The following is an 18128-nucleotide window of genomic DNA, read 5'->3' on the forward strand; positions in this document are numbered from 1 at the left end:
GTGGGCACACGGACGGCGGGACCCGGGCTGACCGCGAGGGCATGCCCATTGCAGGACGAGGCCCCCACGTTTGGAACAGGCGACAAGCCCTGGAAGCCTGCCTGGCCAGCGCTGGGGGACCACAGTGCACCAGTGACGTCCGGAGGCCCAGCCGTGCCCGCGTGCGAGCGCGGGCCGGAGCCAACCACCCCCTCACCCAGCACCAGACCGTCTGCACCGGCCTTGTTTTTCATCTCTGGCAGGGATGACGATCTGATCTCCAGACAGAATTTTCTCTCTTCCTTTTTAATTAGTACTTGGTAACATCACCAAGCTGTGAGTTTATGGCTTTGTAGATCTTGTGTTTTTGACACTAATTACTCACAAAGGCTTTTTAAGCTCCATTTCAACTCTGCAACTGACACGCTGGTAATTAAACGAGAGAGGAAGTGGCAACAGACTTCACCCCTGGCCCTTCCCACCTGAGCGCTGGGCTTCAGCCCAGAAGCTGGAGGTGGTCCGTTCAGGGTCCCGCCCTAGCCTTCCCTGCTAAGGGTCTGGCCCTGCTGTCCATTCTGGAGCTAGACTGCACGTCCTTGAGTGGGAAAGGAGCCAGAAGTGGACGCTTCCCCAAGGATCCCGACGGTCCGAACCTGTGGGGTGCCTGGCGCCCCCAGGACAGGCCTGCCCCCTCCTCGGGGCTCCCATGCCCACACGGCCCCTCAGCCAGTCCTCAGTCGGATGCGAGCAGGGCACTGTGCGTGCAGCCGCAGACCTGAGCCTTCCTCCCCGGGGCCCCTGCAGAGCAGCGGAGTCAGGAGCCGGGAGGGCAGGGCAGAGGATGTGAGGGTTACACGACGTGGCCACTGCTGTCCTCCTCTCAGGGTGGAAGCAGACTGGGGGACCAGGACCAGTGTGTCTGAGTCCCAGGCTGGAGGCTGGGCTGCAAGGGGTGGCTGGAGTAAGAGTCACCGGGCTGGCCAATCTTGGGGCTTCTGGAGCCGACGTGCTCCCCCCCCCACCGAGTCCCCAGGTGGCAGGGTGGCTGCAAGGGGGACCTGTTCACTCCTCAGGACCATGCAGGAGCTCCAGTGACTGCCCAGATCCACTGCAGCCAGGGCCCGCTCCCCGTGTCCCAGCGGGGAGGTGGCCTCCTGTCTTCCCGGTAGAACCCAGAGGTTCTCTGATGGACGATAAATCAACCCAACAGCATCCGGCCCTCCCCTCGTTTCCAACCCGGGCAGTGCCCGCCCGGAGTGATGCAGCTGGACCCGGGGAAGGGTCGGGGTGGCCAGGGGGGCTGAGGTGCCGGCGCCCTTCTGAGAGCTGCGGCTCGGGGAGTGGGCCAGCTTCATTGGTCTGCCCGCCTCTGACCATGCTGGGACTCCCTTAAATACAATTGGTTAGTCACAGTTTAAGGTTCTTTATTGCAATTCTATTTTAAGATGCAATTAAAACATCTCATTGTTGAAGTGCATTGTTCCTACTGGGCTTTTCTGCTAATACGGAGTCAAAGCCAAAGGTGGGGGTGGAGACCGGGCCGAGACTCGTTTCGGAGGCAGTGGGTTTGGTCAGGACTCATCTCCCGTAGAGAAGCCCCCCACCCCATAAGCCGCCTTCCCCGGCATAAGCCAGGGCCCAAGACCCCCTCGAGCTCCGCACCCACGCCCTGTTGGCCCAGGCAGGTCCCGAGGTCCGGCCGTGTTGAAGGCACGTCCTCTGCACCCTTTCCCAGGGGCTCCGCGCTGGTGCAGGTGGCACGCCCTCACCTGGTGGCTGCATCTCAGGCTGCCCTGCCGCTCAGCTCCGCCAAGGCTCGCGACTTCCAGCCAGCTCAGAGCACAGATGGGGCGGGGGCATCCTTTGCTCTGGCTGGACGGCGCCCCGCTGTCAGGATGGATGACATTGACACCACCAAGGGAAGTCCACCCCAAGGGCACCCATCTGACAAGTCACCCGGGGCATCTGCCCACTGCTAGGACCCACGGGGCGTCGGGCACAGGACGAGCGTTAGCCAGTGACCACCTGGACCGGCGGGGTGGGGGCAAAGGGTCCAGGCCCCCCCACCCCCGGCCGGAGGTGCTGAGTGTGCACCTGCGTTCGCCCACGGATACCCCCCGCCCCCACCGCCGGCAACGGGAGCAAATGGGGGGAAGGGCTTCATTCTCCACACAAAATGCTCCGGGGATGCAATCTGCGTGTGCACAACGTGTGAAGTGCATTTTCCGTTTCATCAGCACCTCAGCTCGGCTTCCAGAGCTGCTTCGTGGGGCCTGAATTATATGACGGGCTTTCCTCATCCTGCTGACAGCTCTGCATTTGCATTGACCACGTTCATTTAAAAAAGAAATTTCCAAACACATTCTGCAGCTGATTTGCTCCTTGGCCCCAAGAATGGAACACAGATAATCTCCTCACTTCTTGCAGGAATCTTCCTGTGATTTAATTTGAGAAATGATTTTGCAAAGGCCCCTCACGTTCGCATCTGTCCGGGGAGAGGAAATTACACTCTTTGGGGAGTTGGAAGACCACAGATGGTTTCCAACTTCGCCGGCCTTTACTGCCAAGTAAGCACCAGCTTTGTGTCCAGGAGTCACAAAGGGGCCCAGGAGTCGTGGGCTGCAGCCTTGGGGCAGAGGCCAAGCTCAGCCGAGCCCAGAGGGCGCGCGGCGGTCCTGCAGGAAGGCTCAAGAGCCCCGCATGTTGGCCTCCGGGAGCCGATGTGACTCCGGGGAGTCAGGGCTCTGAGGCCCACTGCTCCTGCAAGGCCGAGGGTTCCGGTCCACACTGCCTTCCCTGCAGCCTGCTCACGGCAGAGAGAGGGCTCCTGGGGCTCAGGTCCACCAGGGGTGGGAGGCCACGCGAGGGGAGGCCTGTGAGGGGTTGCCGGCCCTTCTGGGAGCAGGAGAGCGTGAGGGCCGGGCCCACGAGGGGAGACAGAATCCCACGTGATCCTGGGCCACGATGAGCCACACAATGCTGTCCTTCCCTCCAGGAAGGACGGTCACCCGGATTAGGAAAACACTGCTTTGTTTCCTGGCAGAGCACGATCTTAGGGGGGAATCTCATCTCCCGAGTAGCCTGGCAGGACTTCTGTCTGAACACAACCCGCGCTCGCCTGTCCCAGAGGCTTCCCTGGGCCTTGTTCCCGGGCCAAAGCGCCCAGAGGTTGCGACACCCCCTCGGGTTTCTAGGCCCCCGTCCTTGGTGCTGGGCAGGGGGGCGGGGCACGTGGCCACCACAGGCCACAGCGAGGAGCCCGAACCCCATCTGCTCCCGTCTGCGGGGGCCTCACCAGGGCGGGCATGTCGGGCGGCTCCCAGTCCCCAGCTCGGCCCAGAGAGCCAACATCTGAGAGCGGTCCGGTGACATCATGTGATTTAAAAGTTAATTAAACGGAAAGGGATAGAGTATAACAGCCCCAGGTGTTTATTTCCAAGCGGCGTTTGGAAGGAAAGGGGGAATCTAATAAGCAGCTCTGTGAGGTATTGCGTTAGGAGTAATCATGTCATTAAATCACCGGGCGTCCATGGTGGGGCTGGGCGGGGGCTCTGAGCCCAGGGGCCCCAGCCGCCCAGAAGGCGCATCCCCAGACGCAGGCGGGCCTCTCACTCCCGGCGTGGGCACCCGTGGGGATGGAGGGAGGCGAGGCCTGGGGCCGGGGCCTGTCCGTGGCTGGGACCCGCTGGACGGACACTCACCGGGGTCAGCCCTCTGGGGGCTGCCTCAGGACCTGATAGGGGGAGTGCGGCAGGAGCTCAGTGGGGCTGGGGGCCTCAGTCCTTCCCAGCCCTGTGACCTCCTTCAGGCTGAACCAAGTGAGCTCCCGCATCCTCTGCAATCCCTGGGCACCCTGCCATCCAGAGACCTGTGCACAGCCCTCCTGCTGGCCTCCCAGGCACCATGTGGCCAGGCAGGTGGGGGGGGTGGGCAGGTGGGGGGGGCCAGGTGGGGGGGCAGGAGGGGGGGCCAGGTGGAGGGGGACAGGCAGGTGGGGGGGCAGGCAGGTGGGGGGTGCAGGTAGGCAGGTGGAGGGGCAGGCAGGCAGGTGGCGGGGGGAGGCAGGCGGGGGGGCCGCCCTGGAGCCCGGGTTCAGCCCGGAAAGGTCTGCTGGGAGCTGGCTGAGCCAGTCTTGTGAGTCACCAGGTAACAAACAGCCTCCCAGCTCCCGCGGGGGCGCTCTGGCGAGGGCCACGATTGATGGCCCTCCCAGCGAAGTGTAATTACCAGCTCACTCCCCGAGCACCAGGCACATCCATCCACACGCCTGCCGAGGCCCTCGTCACTGAGTGGGCGGCCCCACGGCCCTCCGCGCCCGCACGGCCTCCACGTCCCCCGGTCCTGATGCCCGAGCTCCTCTGCGGGCCTCAGGCCTCGCGAGCCGGTTCTGAACCCGCTCGGCCCATGCTGTGCCCCACCCACAGCTGCCCACGGGCGCTCCTGGTCACAGGGCAGCTCAGGGGGCACCCCTAACCCCTCAGCAGACCCGGAGGGACGGAGACACAGCCGAACCCCCGCCTGACGACAGCCCACAGGACCCTGGAGGGACCCGGGCCTGCCCGCAGCCCTGCCCTGCCCCCCGCCCATCCTGGAGGGCCTGGCATCCTCCTGGGAGACAGCTGGCACAGCCAGGGGTGGGGGAAACTCACCCGAGGGAACCCTCATCAGCAATGTCGCCAGCCCCCCGCTGAGAAGGCAGGGTCGGGGGAGGGGAGACCCAGCCCCCCGCGCAGGCGGGACCCCGTCAGGGCCGGGCTGACGGGCTGACCACCGCTCCTCCGTGCGGCTGCCCCGGACATGTGGGATCTCCCGGATCAGGGATCGAGCCTGTGTCCCCTGCGCTGGCAGGCAGATTCCTCACCAGTGAGCCACCAGGGAAGCCCCGTGATTTACAGCTCTGTCTGGATACAGGCCCTGGAGTGGGGCTGGAGGGTCACAGCGTAGCTCTGTCTTCAGTTGTTTGAGGACTCTCCAGACCGCTGTCCACAGGCGGCACCAGCTCACATTCCCGCCGACAGGGTAGGAGGGCCCCCTTGCCTCCACACCGTCCCCGCCGCTCATTACTGTGGGCTCTTTGATGACAGCGATTCTGACCCGTGTGAGGTGACGCCTCCTTGCAGCTCTGATCTGCGTTTTTTTAAGACAATGAGCATCTTTTGTGTGCCTGTGGGCCATCCGAGTGTGTTCTCTGGAGAAAGGTCTACTTAGGCCTTCTTTCCCTTTCTTGATCGGGTTGCTTGCTTTTTTGTTATTGTGTTGTATGAGCTGTTTGCATATTTTGGAAAGGAAGCCCTTGATAATGTCGTTCGCAAATGTTTTCTCCCAATCTGTAGGCTGTCGTTTCATTCTGTTTATGGTTTCCATTACTGTGAAAAAGCTTTTAAGTTTGATTAGGTCCCATTTATTTATTTTTGTTTTTATTTCTATTACCTTGGGAGGCTGATATAAGAAAACACTGCTGTAACTTACGCCAGAGAACGTTTTACCTGTCTTCTCTTCCAGGAGTTCAGAGTTTGATGGTGTCCGGTTCTGTATTTAGGTCTTTAACCATTTTGTCTCAATTTTCGTGTACGGTGAGAGGGTACATTGTAACTTCACTGATTCACATGCGGCTGCACGACTTTCCCGATACCACTTGCTGAAGGGACGACCTTTCCTCCGCGTGTTCTTGCCTTATCTGTGGGCTCGCTGCTGGGCCCTCTGGTCTGTTCCATTGGTCCACGTGTCCGCTTCTTCGCCAGTACCATGCTGTTTTCGTTACTGTAGCTTTGTAGCATTGCCTGAAGTCTGGGAGGGTCATGCCTCCAGCTTTGTTCTTTTTGCTCAGGATTGCTTTGGCAATTCTAAGTTTTAGAGTTATGTGTTCCGGCTCTGTGAGAAATATCAGGGGTAACAGACAGTGCTGAATCTGCAGATGGCGTTGGGCAGGACTGGCTGAACCATCCTCATTCCTTGCCAGCCCCTGACCAGTGGACACAGTCTGTCCTGCATGAACATGGCCTCCAGTGCTGATCTCAAGCGCAGAATGGGCCAGGCCGCCAGGGAGAGGAGAGGAAGGGGAGACGGAGCAGGAGAAGTGCTGGAGGGGAGTCCCCGAGGCAGAGGATGCATCTGGGGGTGACAGCCGGGCCGGGCCTCACTGGGGGGCTGGGCCAGGGGACGTCTTGCCCAGGACAGCGGTGCCCGGTCAGAGGTGCGCTCAGCACCTTCTTAGACTCCCAGCCAGAGGCACAGGGCGGGGCTGGACCCGCGGGTCTGGGCTCTGAGGAAGGCTCTGGGCTGGGCTCTGCCCCTGCCCTGCACCCGCCAGGGACAGGTCACAGGGAGAGGGTCAGCACTGGACCCAGCTGCCCCGCAGCCCAGATGGCCTTCCTGCACACGTTAATTAGGGCAGAGTAAACAACGGTGTTTTGAAAAATGCGTGTTTCCATGTGATTGCTTTTTTAATTGGTTAGCTTAACATTTGAAATTTGATTTAATTTCAGCTTGATTGTCTTCACCACGGGGTCAGGCTGAGAGCTGGGAAAATCACTGCAGGAGCTCCATCATTAATGGCGGGGGTCTGGGGGCACGCGCACCGGAGCCTGCAGGCTGGCATCAGGGCCAGGGCACCGGGGCCTCATCTCAGCTGAGTCGGGGAGGGGGCGGGGACCCTGCAGCCCCCGGGTCAGAGGCTGCCTGTGTCACCCCCCCTCCGTGGCTCTGCACCCGCTGTACCATGTAACCGCCCTGGCTCAGGCCCCGTGAGCTGAGAGCTTCCTGGGAACCCTCCGTGTGGTGAGGAGTTGGGGCTGCTGCAGGCCGAGCTGGCGGCCAGTGAGCAGGCTCTCGGCAGGTCTCTGAGAGGCAGCTGTCTGCTCACGCAGCCGGCTAGGTCTGTCATTTACTTAATGTTTTTCTTTAAATCAACTATCCTTATCAACTTAAACAGACTCAGCTTGGAAGGAAGCCTGGTATCACCAGCGTAATGTGCAAACAAACACTGCCTGCCACAGGGTAACCATGAAAATGAGTTCAACACTCACAGGGCAGAGGCACCAAGCCTCGTCCGCGTCTGGGGGGCGGCGAGCCCGTGGCCCGCCACTGGTGCGGGAGGGGCCTGGGGGCGTCAGACACCACAGCCAGGCCAGCCCCAAAGAAGCGCCCCCCCCCCCATGGGAAGAAGGCGGCGGGGCGGCAACGCCTGAGAGAAGCACCATCGTCACCAGCTGGGAGTCGGCAGAGGAGCAGTGGCCGGGAGCACTGTCCTGGGGGGCACCCCGCTCCCCACAGCTCCCTCCCTCAGCTCCAAGCCTGCCCCAGACACGTGCTGACCCTGCGACTCTGAAGGTCCGTCCTGACCTGAGGATTTCTGACCCGAAACCAAGCCGCCTCCCCCATGTAAGGGGAAACCCAGCCCCAAACACAAGCTGGCTGTGGGAAGCTGGGCACGCGCCAGGCCCTTGCCCATGGGACCAGCACCGGCCCAGGCTCCTGACTCCCTAGACCCCAGGGTTCTGGTTCCCAGGTAAGTTAAAGCTACATGAGTGTGCGCGGGGTGGGGCGGGGTTCAACGGGCCCTGCTCCCTGGCCCGGTCACCTCGCTTGTCCAGCCCCGGGGTCCACTGGGCCCTGAGGATGGAGGGTGAGCTGGGGCCCCGCCCTGCGGCCCTGCCGGGGGTCTCCACCCATCTCCAGGGGCGCTCAGTCACTGCATCACAGGCCCTTTCCTGAAGGGGTGCAGCCGTGAGCCACAGAGGGGCCTTTTGGAGGAGGACAGCCCCAGAATCCGGGCCAGGGGCCCCCACGGGTGACGGCAGGGCCCCTCTCTGCCTTGAGGCTGGAGGGACGGGCAGTCGGCGGGTCTCAGGGAAGCCGGAGGGCAGGGCCGTGACAGGCGGGGCTGAGGGATGGGATGGGGGGCAGCTCCCCTCGGGGCCCAGCCTGGGCCCGGCACGCAGCCTTCTGACGCGGCATGCGTGCGGCAGCGAGCGTGAAGGTGAACGTGAGGCTGCTCGTGGCAGGGCTCAGAGCTCCACGCGGGTTACCATCAGAGCGCCCAACCTGCCCAGCGGCCCCCAAGACTCCAGCCCCCCGAGGGGCTCTGCCGGGCCCCTGTGCGACGGCCGTGCCCCCAGGACAGACACCAGGGCCCGCCCCGGCCCCAGCCTCGAGGGGACCACACTGGACGCCGGACCATCCAGGTCTCCAGCTCCCTGCTCCCTTCCGTCTCCTGGAAAAACTGCTTTAATATTCTTCACAGCAGCAGCGCCTCGGAGGAGGGGCCGGCCAGACCGCAGCGCCCGGGCGCGTGGGGCTGAGAGCCGAGGGGGACCGTCCTCTGGGTAAGCAGAGGCTGCTCACGCCGGCTCCCAGGGAGCCCCTTCCACAATCTTTGATGTGAACTAATTAGGTTTGCACAGTTAATCAGGCCTGGAGGCCCGGGAGACTAGGCATCCGCCCAGGGCGGCCACCAGACGAGCCCTCCTGCCCAGCCCTCGGCGCTGGCTCGGGTGGAGGCCCAGGTCCCTGGGGAGATCAGGCAGTCCTGCAGCGGGAGTCTTGGCTCCATGAGCTGGACAAGGGCACCGTGTGACCCACTAGGCCTTGGGACCGCAGTCCAGCCCAGCGGTGGATGATGGCACCAGCCCCGGGGTCCTCTGGCGGGCCCTTCCCAGGCCGATGGCACCCGAACCAGGTGCCCCGTGACCGGGTAAGGACGCCTGTGCCGGGCCGGGTGGGAGCTGATACGAGGGCCCCTGAGCCAAGTGCTGGATGAGGCTGGGGACAGCCAGGCCCGGGCCCGCAGGGAAGGGCGGGCGGGGCGGGGGCCGGGCCCACGAGCTGAGGGGCAAAGCCCCCTGGAGATGGCCTTTGAGGACAAGGGCCTGCTGGCTCTGTGGGGTGGGGATGGGGGTGCTCTTCGGTGGGCCCCCCAAGCTGCTGAGGGGCTCTTGTTGGAGTCAGTCACTAGCCATCCACTGGCCTCGGGACGCCCCAGGGCGGCGCCCAGAGTCACCCACACCTGCACCTCACATGCCCGCTCCTTGGCCCCATCACGGGGGAACCGTGTGCAACTACAAACGTCACCAGGTCCAAACGTCTAGGGGACAGAGTGGCCAGGGCCGGGCCTCCCGCGGCTCCGAGTCCTCGCTGTCTCAGTCCTCTGCTCTCGCTGCCCCCAGCCCGCACCCCAGCGCCCCGCTGTGCAGAGAGGGTGGCGTGGGGAGGGCCTCCACGTTCCAGCGCAGCCCTGAGGTCCAGCACAGACAGGCGCGCTTGGGTGAGGAGCCCCTGGATCGCAGCCTGGCCCAGGTCACCACGGGAGGAGGGGGCGCCTGAGCCCCGCCCCCACCCCCAGCCAAGAGCTGTCACTGGCAACCCCGAGGCCCCCTCCAAGCAGAGCCTTGCTGGCTCCAGCTCCGAGCCCTGAGCCCAGGCCACCCCCCACGGCCTGGCTTGCGCTTCGGCCTGGCTCCAGCCGAGTCCGTTAGGGTTAGGGTTAGGGTTAGTCCGTTCTCTTCTCCAGCCCCGCCCCTGGCTCCGGCGGCCCTCTCCAGGGAGGCAGGGGCAGTAGGCAGAGGATGCCTCCCCGGCCCTTCCCGCCTCCACGGGGGCTGCCCTCTCCCTGCTCCCGCCCCCACGAATGCAGCAGGCTGCTGGCCTCTGTCCAGCAGACAGGATGCCTGTGCCAGGGCAGGGTGGGCCTGTGAGCCAGGGTGGTGAGGGGCCTGCTCCCTCCACAAGGTTGGGTTGGGGTGGGGGCAGCCGCAAACACGCTCTGCTCATCCCAGCTGCTTCCCAAGGACGCAGCGGGCACTGGGGGTGCACGCCCACACCCGGGGGCAGCAGAGCCTGCAGGAGCCGGGACGCCCGCGGATGCCTGCACACCAGCCCCTCCGGGGCGCGCACGGGGCCACGGGGGCCTCGGCCTGAGTCTCTGACCCCTGACAACGGGCGGCCTGGGGCGGACCCTGCTCTGCCCGTCCGCAGGGCCCAACAAGCGGGGTGTGCTGGACAGGCCGTGAGGGGGCAGGGCCTCCGGTCGGTGGGGACCAGGCCCCTCTGCCGGCACTGCACAGCCTGGAGACTCCAGGGACCCATCCCACTGCACTGCCCGCCGTAGATTTCTCAGGGGCAGGGCCGTGACACCCCGGGAGGTGCGCTGACTGGGCACGGGGGACAGAGGCGGGCGGGGCCCCTGCACATCCACCTGCCCTCCAGTGCACACACGGAGCCACGAGAAGGTCTCCCGCCCATGGGCGCCAGGGACAGTCACACAGCCGAGGCTCTGGCCCACGGTCCAGCACCATCCCCCCGCCGGACAGCAACGCCTCGGGAGTCACCTCCACCCCGCAGACATCAACCCGCCGCGGGCCACAGCCGACGCCAAGGGGCTGTGGGGAGGAGCAGACGCCCCCAGGACGATCCCCAGGGCGTGCGAGTAGGCCCCACGCGCAGATTCTGCCACCTGACTCCGCTCCCTGCTTCCAGACCCTCGGGGAGCTGCCGCCCGCTCTGGGCCTGAGGCCAGGCCCAGAACGAGGCCAGACTCACCTCAGGGCTGGGCTGGGAGGACAGAGGGGGTGAGAGAGGCCCCTGCTTCCTGCGGAGGCCGTGCCTGAGCTGGGCTGGCTCAGCTGACCTGGACACACGGAGCAGAGGGAACGCGCGCCAGGTGCACAGGCGGGGAGCCGGGCCGGCAGACCCTGGACCACGGCCCGTCCAGCTGCACGCCGGGCTCTGCGCTGTCCGCGGGCTAAGGCTGCGTTTTCACGCTCACGCAGCCGGAAAGGTTTAGACCTGTTTACAGCAGCTTTATCCGTAATTGCTAAAGCCTGAAAGCAACCACATATTCTTCAGCAGGTGATGGACAAACCAACTGTGGGTCGTCCAGACGGGGAAGACGACTCAGAGCGAAAGAGGAACCAGCCATCAAGTCAGGAGAAGAGCTGGGGCCTCAGTTGGGTCACTAACTAAGGAAGCTGACCTGTGACTCTACTGCCTCCGGGAAGGGCAAAGCCACGGAGCCGGTGAAAACCGGGGCGCCGGGCGGGGATGAGCACGGGCTGCTCAGGGCGCGAAGCTGTTCTGTGCGACGGCTCACATTTGTCAAAGCCCACAGACCCGGACGACACACAGGCGAACCATGGACTCCACAGTTAAAACAACACAGGAGTCCTGGTTCGTTACTCCTGACAGAGCCAGCCCCTTGTGCAGGGCCCAGGGACCCAGCTCCGCCCCCCACGCTCCCTCCACACGGCGGGCATGCGAGGAGCAGCCACCTTCCCACCGGATCCTGGTCCCCTTGGGGTCTCAGAGAGCAGGGCCGCCGAGATGCTGGGTGACAGGGCCCGCTGGAAGGCGCTCAGGCTGTGGGGGCCTCCAGACACCACACCCTGTCTGCACTGGTCATGGGTCTGGGCAGTGGACGGAGGCAGTGCCCATCCCAGAACACGGTGGTCAGTGGGGCCTGGATGGGGGCTCAGAGCCACAGGTGAGCACTGCAGGGCCCGGGGCGCTGATGCCCACAGGGAGGAGAAGCGAGCCCGCGGAAGGGGCTGCCTGCACGTGGGGCGTCCGGAAACTCCCACCTCCTCACAGCTCAAAGCAACCCCGGCTGCCCGCTCCCGGGACAGACTTCCGGGCACGCCTGAGGGCTCTGGGCCCAGTCCTGGGGGTGGGCGGGCCGGGGGCCAGGCCCTGTGGGGTGATGTCCTCCGGCAGGCGGCTCCCACCCCCGGGGCTGCAGCGCCTGGGACTGCTCAGGCCCGCCATCCCCTCTGCAGCTGTTTCCAACTCTGCCTTCAACACCCCTGCTGTCTGAGAAACCACCTCTGGGAAAATCAACCACGGAGGCTGCCATCGTTGGCGGTCATTCCTCAGCCGGACCCACGGCCCTGGGAGCCTGTGTCCACCCCAGGCGGTAGGGCCGGCCTCCACTCCCGCCAGCTCCCCCAAGACCCTTCCCTGGAGCTCGGCTGGCTGGGAATCCTTCTGACCCCTGGGCTGGGCGAGAAGGGCCCTGAGTCCCAGTCCAGTGAGACGCATGCTCCGCACAGGGCACCTGGAGGGCAGGGCCCCTGCCAGCCACCCTCGGCCCACACTCTGCACATGCTCCGAACTGTCAGGCAGGAGGCAGTGCTGGACATGGCGGGGTCCAGCAAGAAGGCAGAGATCCACTGAGCTGCTTAGACTTCCCACCATCGGGTGCTGCAGAGCCAAAGCCACCCTGTCGGCCCCCGAAAGCCCTCCCCGGGGCCCCCGGCCCGGCGCTCAGGTTTGGCGCTTTCTCCCTGGTCCCGCCCACCACCATCCAGCTGCACCCGTGGCAGCACTGAGGGCCCCTCCCTGACTTTCACCCTGTTCCTCAGCCCCCCAGAGGGCAGTGTGACGCGGGAGGCTGTCCCCTGGGGGGGCGGATGCCGAGGGAGGAGGGCGGGGGGGGGCCCGGGCTTGGGGGGCGCCAGGGGGCCTACCTTGAAGATGAGGCAGTCGGCCTTCTGCTCGGCGTACATGGAGGTCAGCCGGTACTGGTTCTCCGTGGTGATGTCCACCTGGTAGCCCGTCAGCGTGTAGCACACTTTCCGGAACTCCTGGATCTTGGTCTGGAAGACCTCCTTCAGCCGCTGGTTCTTCAGCTCCGCGCTCTCCACCTGCTTCTTCAGCTCTGCGGGGAGGGAAAGGCACTCAGCACCCCGGATCCTCGGGGGGACACATGTGGGGGCAGCAGGGCATCCACTGACGGGTGAGGAGGGCCAGGCGGCCACAGGCGGCTCCCGACGAGGATGGCGAGCTGGGCAGCAGGCAGGATCACCCCCTCCTCTGGGCGCAGGCGGGCTCACTCCCTCCTCTGGGCGCAGACAGGACCCCATCCTGGACTCCAGCCCCGGGTCTGTCCTGTCAGCCCGGGGAGCAGCAAACACCTCCCAGGCCGCGGCGGAGAAGCACGGGGGCGGGGGCCGCGGGAGCGGAGGTCATCCAGAGATTTGGGATCACACTGCCCGGGGGCCCCATCTGGAGCTGCCCGGGGGTGCGGGACCCCCAGGCCTCCAGCCGTCAGCCTAGTGTGCGGCCTGCCCTCCCCAAGGACCACTTTCTTGCCGTGACAGGGACGCGAGCGGCCCCCGCCGCAGGCTGACCCTCACGACCCAGGGCGTCTGGTGCTGGTGTGGGCGCCCTGGCGGGGCTGGTTTAAGATGAGCAGATGCCGTCAGGGTCTCTTCCAGAGGAGGTGACGGGGGAGGCAGGCAGGGAGCCCGCATTCCAGGGAGAGAGACACCCCCACCTCTCCCCCCATGCTGGTGCCAGGGGTCCTCGGGTATGCAGCCGGGTATGCAGCCGGGTATGCAGCCGTCTTGAGGATTAGGGTGGACTGAGCGGGGCTGGGGGCTGGGCGCTGCCTGGGGGGAAGGGTGGCAGCCACTGGACAGGCCCCGACATGCTCTGCAGCCACCACGAGGCTGTGAGGTGCTCGCAGCTGCCTCCTGCTTCACAAGCGCGGACTCGGGCGACCGACCAATGACCACAGATCCACATCAGAGGCGGGGCTATCCGACCGCGGATCTCACGACCCCTCACAGACTCCGCAACATGCCAGGGTTCTAGCACACATCCCGGGTCTTATCTACATGGCCTGCAGCACTGGGGCAGCCTGGCATCGGCTGCCTCCGGCCCTGAACAAGGGACCCTGACACCAGGCCTCTCCATGGCCCCTGCGCTCCGGGACGGCCTCCCGTCCCGAAGGTCTGAGGGGCGACCTCACTCCAGAGCCGAGCCTGGGGACAGAGACCTTGACTAACCGAGTCATCAAGACTCCGAAGTTAGCAAGGCGGCTGGCCGCTCTGACCCCGGGTTCCCCCCTTGTCCCTCAGCCGAGCCACCAAGGACGGGTCGTTAACGGGGAAACCTGCTCTGGAGGAAGCACTCACGGCCAAGCTCGTGGGGGTGTCTCACAGGCCGCACCACCCATGAGATCTTGGATGCTGCACGCGGCCAGGTGCATGCCGGGGAACGCCGCATGGGGTCGGGTGCGTGCCGGGGACGCACTCAGCCCGGCGTGAGAGGGGACGCCCGCTGTGCCCCCAGGTGTCCGGATGCTGCCTGTCCCTCTGCTGACAGTCCCCACAGCAGGCGGGTGACCCAAGCCACCTGCTGCTCGGGGAGCTGCCAGGGACGGCCCCAGGACCCCGGGGGCAGGTCTTGCCCCAGGCCCAGCGCAGCCCTCTCAGCCCACAAGGCGAGGCCGGGACGTAGGGCTCAGGGGGCAGCGTCCTCCAGGCCTCGCGGGCGGCCACCGGCCGAGGGCACCCGGCCCCGGACCGCCTGGTCCATGGGGGCAGCAGAGCCCGCTGGGCAGGGGCGCCCAGGGACTCATGGGCCCCTTTGACTCGGGGCAGAGTCAGGGCCTTGACCTGCCCCCACCATCCATGTAGCTCAATTGCTTACATAAATGTGAATGAATAATTTACAGAATGGCTTGGATTAAATTAAATAGAAGATAGGCCCTCCTCCGTGGAAACGGCATCGCTCTGGCGCAGCCTCTCCCAGAACGAGCAGAGGCCTCCCCTGGCGGGACTGGGGCCTGAGACCCGGAGCCTGTGGCAGTCACAGCTGTCCCACCAAGGCCCGGGGTGGCCTTGGGCCTGACCTGCTGGCAATGGCCCTCTCGGCAGCCGGCAGCCAGCAGTCGGCGGCTGCCCGGGCTCCCTGAGCTCCCGCCTGCCCCCACCCCAGCCCTCGCCGCCACGAGCTCTGCCAGGCCACTCCACTGTGCGAGGCTCGAAAGCCTCACTCTCAGGCTCTGAGAGGGCCCCTGGCCTCCCTGCCAGCCCGGGCAGCAGGTGCAGCTCTGAGAGGGCCCCGAGCCCCGGTGTGGGACCCACCCGCTCTCTCTTGCCCCTCCTGCCCTTTGAACCCTGCCCTCCAGCCTGCGGGCAGTCTCCTCTGAGCTGAGCTTTCCGCCCCACTCCCACCAGCCGGCCTGAGCTGTGCCCACGGGGCGGCCTGCGCCCAGTCTGGGCAGTCGGTCTGAGGGTCCAGGTGAGGGCGTCACCCCACTCCTCTTGCCCCAGGGGACACACCTCCCCGGGAGGAGACAGAGTCCAGCCTCAGGCCCACAGGCCCGTTTCAGACACTCCCCTCCCGAGAAGCCCACAGGATGCTCCTGGGACTCACACCCGTGGCAGGGGACGGTCTCCCCCCAGCCCCGCTGACCCGGCACAGCCTGCAGAGGACCTCCCCAGGTCTCTCTGAGCCTGGTAGGGGGCAGTGAGGGGGTCTCTCTGTGTCTGGTCATGGGGGAGTGAGGGGGTCTCTGTGTCTCTGGTCGTGGGGGGAGTGAGGGGGGTCTCTGTGTCTCTAGTCGTGGGGGAGTGAGTGAGGGGGCCTGGCAGCTGAGCTCCCTGCTGAGCCCCCCAACCCCCAGCAGCTGGGCAGAGGCCCTTCCGGAAAGAGGGCTGGGGCTACACCAGTGTCCGGCAGAGGAGCCCCAGAGGGAGGCCGCGGCCAGCCGCCTACCCCCGCCCACCCAGAAGAAGCATCCACAGACGCATACCTGGGGTCACTGGACACGCAGGAACTTCTAACGCACACACGAGAATAAGAAACCTGGCCGGTCAGAGACCAGCAACGTCCAGCCTTGTCAGAGGGAAGAGGCCGCCCCACGGTGGGGGTCAGGCTCCCGTGGACGTAAGGGAGGGGCTCAGACAGCAGAGGATGCCTCCCAGAGACACACAAGACAGAGACGGAAAAGAGCACAGACAGGATGAAACCAGCGGCACCGGGAGCCCCCAGTTCCAGGCTGACAGGGATTTTACACAGAGACTTCGGAAGGCGGGCAGGAGAAAATGCAAAGGAAACCACACAGAAGCCTCCGGAAGCAAAGGCCAGGTCTCCCAGGCCGGACGGGCTCAGAACACGCCATCTCCTGCAGGGAGCAGGAGCTGGATCCACACGGGCATCCGAGTCCCAGGGCCACCCGCAAGACCGATCACCGACCCGACAAGGGGGTCCGCAAAGCTCCATGGAAACCGGCTCCCGCCTGGGGCCTGAGGGCAGACGACAGTCTCTGAGAAGCCCCGCTCTGCCGTCCAAAGCCCCCCGGAAACGCAGCAGGGTGGGCCCAGCAGAGGGGGACGTGAAGGGAAGGGCAGCGTGGACGGTGGGGGGCAGGGGGCTGACAGCAGTGGAACGCCACCAGGGGAGGCCAGCCCACCGTGATGGGCTGCGATCTAAGCGCCAGGAAGTGTGGGGCGGCTCTGCGGGCTCCCAGACATGTCCCGTGCGGGGCCCAGGACTGGGGGAGTGCGGAGGCCAGCGGAGGCCAGAGAGGCAAGAGGAGCCCCAGCCGGGGTGAGATTCGTGTATTCCGACTGTGAGGAACACGGCCCGTCACGGGACAGCCCACGCCCTTCCCAGAGGGCCGTCCACGGCCACGACAGCAGCATGAGGCAACCACAGGCGCTCCAAAAGGCCTTCTGTCCCCGAGACGATGGTGATGAAAGCCCAGGGCAGCTGAGGGCCCCAGACAGGAGGGGGTGCTGACGGCACCACGGGGGGCTGTTGCTGAGACCAGACCCCCTGCAGCCTCCCCACCCCCCCTTTCATGAACGGACCCCTGTGGGGGGGATGGCTGCCACGGCGGGGGAGCCCCGAGCTGGCCGAGGACAGGCCCCCGCGGGCTGCCTGTCCAGGCTGCGCTCCTGCAGCGACGCTGTTTAGGACTTGGAAGTAGCTTCTGAAATTGTCCTTTGGGGACTCAGGACAGAGTCATTTTTCTTTCTGAAAACTGAATAAGAAACACTTAGGTAACGCTGAGATTTTCGGGCTTTATAGAAGCAACAAAAGGTTGAATTCTTCATTGTTAGAAAGAGTATCCCTCCGTGCAAAGGGGTCCACTCCACGGACACCCGAGGAATGGCAAGAGGGATGCCTTCGGGACTTGCTGGCCCGGGGAGCAGACTTGGGCAGTGGGGGGTGGCGGGGGGCAGGCGCGGGCTGGGGGGTGGCGGGGGGGGCGAATGCGGGTGGGGGGGCACCGTCTGCTTTTCCAAGAGCCGAGACCACCAGCTCCCACGTTCACACACAGCCCATCCCCCGGGCACAGCAGAGGCAGCCACAGAAGAAGTGACGGCCGCCTAGCTCCGCACCGCTCACCAGGAGCAGCCTCTGTGGCCTCCGTGGCCTCAGTGCGTCCCCAGGAGGTGGGGAGCGTGGCCGGCTCCGCGACGGGGAGGCCAAGGCTGGGGACAGGGACGGACCGGCTCTCCCGACTGCCCCGGCCGGCGGCTTGGATGGAGGCTGGTCCATCCGGGAACCAGGGCTCCCCGCTGCCTTTGGACGGGAGGCCGCGCTGGGACGCTCGGCCTCGGCCCCCAGCAGGCCGTGAGCACCGCTGGCTCTGCTCAGGGCCCGCGCAGCGCCACTGCCAGGGCTGAATTATTCATGTCTGGGAACGCCTAAACTACTTCAGTTTTACATTTTTACATATTTAATAATTAGGCATCAAATATTGATGCAATTTTATTAGCCAACATGGGAGCCAGCGCTGCAGGGCTGGGACGGTGAGTGCCCCGGCCCCATGGGGCACCTGGAGAGGGGAGGTGGTGGGGCATCTGTGGGCGCTGAGCTCACGAGCGGGGCTCCTTCACAGCGGAGCGAGGCTGCCCCCCGACACGGCAGAGCCTCCTGCTGGGGGAGGAGGGGAGGGGAGACAGCAGGAAGCCCGCGTGGTCTGAAGGTGCTGAGGGGCACGCGGCCAGCCTGGCAGCTCCGAGGGCCCGCGCTCCCCTCCCGACACAGCGCCCAGGCAGGATGCCTTTCCAGGAAGGGCAGGCTGGGCACACCACCCCCGCTGCTGGCTTCAGCGACAGGAGGCCGGGACCCGGACGCGCTGGCCGGAGCCTCCCGCCACCAGAGGGCCCAGAACAGTCTCCCTCGATGAGCCCGGGCCCCCCATGGGGCCGGAAATTGCACGTTTCACACGAGAGACGAGAAGCTGCCCTGGAATTACATGCAGATGAGCAGCACGCGTGCCCACCGCCAGGCTGCCTGGCAGACGCCCGCCCTAGTGAGCGTGGTGCCGGCTTTCAAACGGGCCTCGCTGTGTGGTTAACTGCTCACTCGGTAAGCAGCTTGTCACCTTGCACAGAAATGATCTGAAAAGACAC

General features: G+C 65.3%; 1 protein-coding gene across 25 annotated transcripts in view; it reads right to left on the reverse strand.

Annotated features, from left to right (window-relative positions):
* Positions 1–18128, reverse strand: part of MAD1L1 (mitotic arrest deficient 1 like 1) — a 283031-nt gene that overhangs the window by 64657 nt on the left and 200246 nt on the right. For all 25 annotated transcript variants that reach the window (XM_081552512.1, XM_081552522.1, XM_081552510.1 and 22 more), the window contains one exon: positions 12438–12628. In XM_081552512.1, coding sequence (XP_081408638.1) covers positions 12438–12628 — 191 coding nt within the window. The remainder of the gene's footprint in view (positions 1–12437; positions 12629–18128) is intronic.

The sequence above is a fragment of the Giraffa tippelskirchi genome, chromosome 13 (genome assembly GCF_054371585.1).
Source record: "Giraffa tippelskirchi isolate mGirTip1 chromosome 13, T2T-mGirTip1v1.2.pri, whole genome shotgun sequence".
Classification (NCBI taxonomy): domain Eukaryota; kingdom Metazoa; phylum Chordata; class Mammalia; order Artiodactyla; family Giraffidae; genus Giraffa; species Giraffa tippelskirchi.